We start from the raw sequence: 7,112 nt of genomic DNA, 5'->3' as shown, positions 1-7,112 counted from the left end.
GGATGTGGGTGAAGGCAAGGTAGTCGTGAGTCGTGTTCCTGAATAACGTTGGAAACTGGTTAGGGGTGTGGGTGAAGGCATGGTAGTCGTGGGTCGTGTTCCTAAATAACATTGGAAAGTGGTTAGCTATGTGGGTGAAGGCATGGTAGTCGTGGGTCGTGTTCCTGAATAACACTGGAAAGTGGTTAGGTATGTGGTTGAAGGCATGGTAGTCGTGGGTCGTGTTCCTGAATAACATTGAAAAGTTACCACTTTCTAATGGATGTGGGTGAAGGCAAGGTAGTCGTGAGTCGTGTTCCTTAATAACCTTGGAAACTGGTTAGGGATGTGGTTGACGGCATGGTAGTCGTTGGTCGTGGTCCAGAATAACGTTGAAAAGTGGTTAGGGATATGGGTGAAGGCATGGTAGTAGTTGGTCGTGTTCCTGAATAACATTGGAAAGTGGTGATGGATGTGGGTGAAGGCATGGTAGTCGTGGTTCGTGTCCCTGAATAACATCGGAAAGTGGTTATGGATGTGGGTGAAGGCATTATAGTCGTGGGTCGTGTCCCTGAATACCATTGGAAAGTGGTTAGGGATGTGGGTGAAGGCATGGTAGTCATGAGTCGTGTCCCTGAATAACATTGGAAAGTGGTTAGGGATGTGGCTGAAGGCATGGTAGTCGTGGGTCGTGTCCCTGAATAATATTGGAAAGTGGATAGGGATGTGGCTGAAGGCAAGGTAGTCGTGGGTCGTGTCCCTGAATACCATTGGAAAGTGGTTAGGGATGTGGGTGAAGGCATGGTTGTCGTGGTCGTGTTCCTGAATAACAGTTGACAGTGGTAAGGGATGTGGGTGAAGGCATGGTAGTTGTAGGTCATGTTCCTGAATAACATTGAAAGTGGTTAGGGATGTGGGTGAAGGCATGGAAGTCGTGGGTCGTGTTCCTGAATAACATTGGAAAGTGGTTAGGTATGTGGGTGAAGGCATGGTAGTCGTGAGTCGTGTTCCTGAATAACATTGGAAAGTGGTCAGGGATGTGCGTGTACGCAAGGTAGTCGTAGGTCGTGTCCCTGAATAATATTGGACAGTGGTGATGGATGTGGGTGAAGGAAAGGTAGTCGTGAGTCCTGTCTCTGGATAACAAATGGCAGTTCAGGGATGTGCGTGTACTCATGGTAGTCGTGAGACCTTTTCCTGATTTACAGTGGACAGCGGTAAGTCATGTTGGTGAACGCAAGGTAGTCGTGGGGCGTGTCCCTGAACAACAGTTGACAGTGGTTAGGGATGTGCGTGTACGCAAGGTAGTCGTGGGTCCTGTTCCTGAATTACAGTGGACAGTGGTTAGGGAAGTGTATGTACGCAAGGTTATGGTAGTCAGGCGTTATGTCCCTGAATTACATTGGATAGTGGTTAGGGATGTGGGTGAGGCCAGGTAGTTGTGGTCCTGTTCATGGATAACATTCGAAAGTGATAAGGAATGTGCGTGTACGCAAGGTTATGGTAGTCGTTGGTCTTGTTCCTGAATAACAGTGGACTGTGGTTGGTGATGGTCGCGTACGCCAACTAGTTGTAAGTCGTGTTCATGTGTAACAGTGAACAGTCATAAGTGCTCGATGGGCGTGTACGCCACCTACCCGTAAGGCATGTGCCTGGGTACCAGTGAATTGTGCATTGTTACAGTGCTCGATGTGCCTGTACGTTATAAAACATGTGCCAAGGCGTTTAAAGATTGTCTCTGTAATGGAATTGTATAACACGAACCAGTAGAATTCTTTAATGTACCAACGTGTTGTTAGTCCTTCTGCTTTGCGGCAAAACATTCGGTAATGACTAATGCTAGTTCAAAGAAATAACAACATTTATTTTTAAATATCACAACATCATAAATCTGTCAGAGTCTTATATTGAATTTAACATATTGTCTTTTTTTTTCTCCTGATGAAGGTCTTTGACCGAAACGTTGAGTAAATTGATTTTGAAAAAGAGTGAAGTTGTTTCTCTGTTTTCTATAATTATTCACCGGACATGTTGTCTTTGACATGCGAAAATGGGTTTTATGTCATTTTCGGCCAGCATTGGTCCAGTACTGTCTTCACATCCTGGTCAGAAGCTACCCTGTCCGCTAATGAGACCACGGAATCTTACGTGACTTTATAGCGGACAGCGGAGCTCCTGACCCGACTGCGCGATTGCCCGCACATGGCACACAAATCATTTTCGCTTGACGCGCATCTTTCTTGTTCGTAAAGTATAATAATACAATCTATTAATACTACAGTCATAAAATATTTAACGAAAACCGATTATTTGAAAATATTCTTGTTTTGCGGTTAGGAAGGTGACTATATTACAGATTATACTATTTTGTTTGCAATTATGGTAACAATCGAACACAATGTAGATTGCTCACTCTGCGTAGCGTCCGCCCCATCCTGGAGAATTCAACGGCACTCCTTCGTAAGTTGCACTCACTGTCTCGTTGTAGCCTGAAAGAAAATACGACAAGCGGTTCGTTATTGTTCCGATGTTATAATAGCCATGGTGTTTTAACCCATTTATGTCTAGTGGACTCTGCCATCCTTCTAAATTGGATCAATTTATTTCCAAAATTAGGGATGTCTAGTATATTTATTTCTATATTTAGAATATTTCTTACAGAAATTCTTTTAAGCAAACAGCGCAGACCCCGATGAGACGCCGCATCATGCGGCGTCTCATCTGGGTCTACGCTGTTTGCCAAGGCCTTTTTTTCTAGACGCTAGGCATAAATGGGTTAAAGTCAGGTCGGTTAACCGATTGGCGTCTTGCGAAAATGGTTCTTATCGCATATGTTTGTGTAGCTCTAGACCATCCTGTGCAGTACCGTGCCCGCTATAAAGTCACGCAAGTATTCGCGGTGTCATAAGCGGACAGCGTTGTCCACGACCAGTCGGCGCGAATGCCATGCTGGTCTTGGGCTACGCTTGACACATATGGCATGAGACCGATTTTTGAATGACATGGGTCAACTAGTGAGTCCAATTTGCAACTTGCCCTAAAATCAAAGGCGAGCTGTTATGGCAGTTTTATGAGAACTGTATTTTATACATTTACATAAATGTATACTATTTTATACTGACACTAAAATGTTCTTTAATTTCTATAAATATTGTTTGGGCGTGGTATCAATTTAAAGGTGAAATGCAATTAAAACTGCAGTGGATATATTTATATCGTGCTAATTATGTATATATGCATTTGTTTAGAATGCATAGGGCATGAAAACAGTTTCAATACAAACCATATACGACAGTAAAATAAACGTCAACTTAACATTTCAAATTAGCTTACAATAAAATGCACACATTTTTTGTGTGGCAATAAAAACAATTAGCCCGTTTTAAATTGATAAATGACATATGGAAATGTATCGGTGCACTCGATAAAAACCAACTACCGGTATATACACGCTTGCGATGGATAAATACAAAAAAGGATACATATCTTACAAAATGCAATATTTGAACTAAGAATAACAATGGTTTATCTCGGTTAGTGTTCCTATGTACCTCTTCTCAAATAGCATCGCTTTGTTAATCGCATGCTATTTGTAGTATGGGGTGATATATTATTTAATTCCATTTGTGCACATCAATAAAGTGACTAAGAAAGCTTCTTTCAACGCTCGGGTCGTTAACGACTTATACAGTATTAACATAAATTAATCAATCTGTCATCGATAAGCAAATAAGGGTATATTATTTAAATGATAGTATAAATAAACATAGAAAATTAACGTCTGTTTCTACAAATATAGACTATTTATTCAACATTCTATATGTTTATGCATCATGTTTGAAGGTTTTGACTAGATTTTAGCAAGTTCATTTAGGTACTGATATCGGTTTCTTTCACCAAGATTAAGATATTTATTCATTTTCTCATAGCCATTAGGTTTGGACGTCCTCTGTCATTAATTATGTGGTATACTAGGTTTAACTTGTAAACGGACCTTTTAACCACTAAATGCCTGGTTAGAGACAGAGAAATAATATGATTATAAAAATACTTTTTTTTATTTTGAAAGATATTTTGCAAATATGTTTAACTTTATATTCGGCCTTGTTCCCCTTCATTCCGTGCTTCATCTCCACAGACGCCAATTAATTATTATTTTCGTTCAAACAAATACTCATAAACTTCGATAGGGTCTATGAGCTTTGTTAACAACATCCGGTTGCAAGCCGTGGCCTATTCTCGGAATGCACCATAAGAGTTATTTTTAGAATCATCTGTGCAGTGTCGTGGAGATAATATGCGTGACTATGGTGGAATGTAACTATATGCTCGCTTGCATCCAGTATTCGATGAAATATAATGGCGAATGAAATAATGCCTCACTTTCGTGACGCACTCACGCTACATGACGCTATACTTGCCGAGGACGAGAGGAAGCAGCTGCAGTAACAAGGCGGCGCTTCTCACTTCCAGTCCCATTGCTCAGCGCGGCGAGGTTTTCTGCGGAACACAATATACCGGTACGTTACCATCATCTTCTTATACACATTGCTTGTGTTTTATCACAACCATGTTAACGTTTAGTGCAAGGAGTTGCCTTTTGTCTGTTTGATGTTTTCAAGAAAAACGCGTTCTAATGTTAACTTATTGTAAAGCTACAAACAAATCAAACGTTTTATAAATGTGGCTAAAATGCAAGTGAGCATTGAAAATCTGTAAGTTATTAGTTATGGATACTGATTTATGAAAAATCGTGTCTATTTGTACTTTGAAGCACTTTGAACACCATTTTTGTTTCAGCGGATGAATTCACCATGCGACAAATGGCACCTTTTTAGTCTCACATTCAGATTTTTTTTCCGTGGAAGAATGGGCCATATAAGAAATAGCATCTTGTTGCTCTTAAATGCTTCATCAAAATATCAATTCTTGAAAATGTTTCTTTTGACAAATGGCATCTTGTTAAGCCCAATTTGTTTTAGCGAATTATATATTTTGTCTATGGAAAGAGTATCATACGCCATAATCCAATTGTTTTGCCCTCACCTTTTTGATACTTTGATCGATCAAAAAAAAAAAGGAATCACTTGTCATTTGTCTTCATTCTACATAATAAAATAATTTCTTTCCTAGAGCCGGAGTTGCCATTCGTAATGTGTGTGTGTGTGTGTGTGTGTGTGTGTGTGTGTGTGTATTTTTGTTAAATAAGACAGCCATCAAAACATGAATACATTTTTAGTAATTAAGAATCAATAAGCATCCTATATACGAATGTTTGCAATATTCATAGTAGAAACAACACACCAGGCTTTAATTTGATTAATGCATGTATATTTGAACCTCGTTTTAGGAAAACTGGCCTACATGCATGATCGATAAGTGTCGTCTCAGATAGGCCTGGGCAGTCCGCATGGGCTTTTCACGGACGATACTTTCCGCTTTTGAGGTGTTTTTCGTTGATACGAAGTCTCGTCGTAACGAAAATGCAGTTTAATCGAAAAGTATCGTCTCAAAGTAAGCTGTGCTAATCTAAAGTATCGTCTCAAAGTAAGCTGTGCTAATCTAAAGTATCGTCTCAAAGTAAGCTTTGCTAAACTAAAGTATCGTCTCAAAGTAAGCTGTGCTAATCTAAAGTATCGTCTCAAAGTAAGCTGTGCTTATCTAAAGTATCGTCTTAAAGTAAGCTGTGCTAATATACACATAAAGCATTCTTAATACATGTTGTATTTATTTTCTTTACATAACGAAATAATCTACTGCCCAGCATTATCGAATGACCATACTAAGTAGTTAAACTTGATTAATTACTCTGAAGAAACAACATGGCATACAAACATACTTCACAGGCACAGCATATGCACGGTCTTCTATATATTACGAATCGATGGTGATGAAGATCTTTCTATGCCCCTGTGTCGAAATAACAATTCGTAAGCAGCCCTTGAAAAGCTGCAAAATATACACCTCAAACAGAACAATTAAAATTTAAAGTTTAATACAAGATAAGATACAATATTTTTAGAGTATCATAATTATTTACGTTTTATTTGCACGTAATTTTTTTATTATCCTAAATCAATACCGAGAATACGAACTTATTTTCATCCCCACTGTATTTACAGTAGACAAAAGAGTGATTTAACCAAGCGGTCAGGCGTAGTGTAAGATTCTATATATAGCAGAAGACCATCGAATAATATTAAGTAAATAAAACATATAATTTCCAAACACGTTCACGCATATCAATGGGCATTATTGAGTTAAACCAATAGTCGATGGTCTGAGGTGTTGGTTGACCATTGGCTTATTAGCGAACAGGCGCCTTACTTACCGGTTAGATTGATTTACATGTGTTCAATAATGCATAGCAACCGATAGCAAACGCTTATTGTATGGTCAACACCATATTTGTCGGCTGAACAAATTTATGTAATTTAATTGTATATAAAGAGAGTTTCCATGATCCATATATATCACTTGATATTATTATAAGTGTTTGTTCTTGTTTATATATATATATATATATATATATATATATATATATATATATATATATATATATATTTATTTATTTATTTATTTATTTATTTATTTATTTATATAAACACACAAGAACAAACACTTTTAATTATATCAAGTGTAACATGCTTCTCAACATAATAACTGATTAGTCGATATAACTAAGTCGAGCTCTAAGGGTGAATAAAAGTCACATATAACATATGCAATCGACGTGAACATATGATAAAAGAAACATTTTCAACGCGATTCAATGAACGGAATCGATTGAGACAGAAATCCGTCTCTTACAACAATAGCATGCGATCATGAGTTGATGTGGCGTAGAGCTTACTTTAAACCCACACGGCGTGTTTGCATTGTGATGGCATTGAGGGTAGCAAAGTTTATAAACATGTTTATCGACTTTTAAATTGAAATTATTAATCAAGCCTTACTTTGTTTGTATTCTTTGTTGTATTCAAATATTTCATTAACGAATGTGTGTGGATTTATTCATCGTAGATAAAAATTACCTTAATCCAATATCGACAGAACGCAGAGACTACCTCAACATAGATAACAGTTAACGCATATTGGTCGGCGAATGCATTCTGTCCTACTACATACGAGCA

General features: G+C 38.1%; 1 protein-coding gene across 1 annotated transcript in view; it reads right to left on the bottom strand.

Annotated features, from left to right (window-relative positions):
• LOC127875887 (uncharacterized) overlaps positions 1-5,946 on the bottom strand; it is a 20,182-nt gene extending 14,236 nt beyond the window's left edge. Inside the window, exons 1-3 of the mRNA XM_052420636.1 lie at positions 5,819-5,946; positions 4,401-4,479; positions 2,393-2,468 (exon numbers count right to left, since the gene is read on the bottom strand). Of these exons, the coding sequence (XP_052276596.1) occupies positions 2,393-2,468; positions 4,401-4,458 (134 nt within the window). The 5' untranslated portion in view covers positions 4,459-4,479; positions 5,819-5,946. The remainder of the gene's footprint in view (positions 1-2,392; positions 2,469-4,400; positions 4,480-5,818) is intronic.
• Positions 5,947-7,112: the final 1,166 nt, after the last annotated feature.

The sequence above is a fragment of the Dreissena polymorpha genome, chromosome 4 (assembly GCF_020536995.1).
Source record: "Dreissena polymorpha isolate Duluth1 chromosome 4, UMN_Dpol_1.0, whole genome shotgun sequence".
Lineage (NCBI taxonomy): Eukaryota > Metazoa > Mollusca > Bivalvia > Myida > Dreissenidae > Dreissena > Dreissena polymorpha.
The sequence above is the reverse complement of the archived record's forward strand: the minus strand, read 5'-3'. Positions and strand labels throughout refer to the sequence as shown.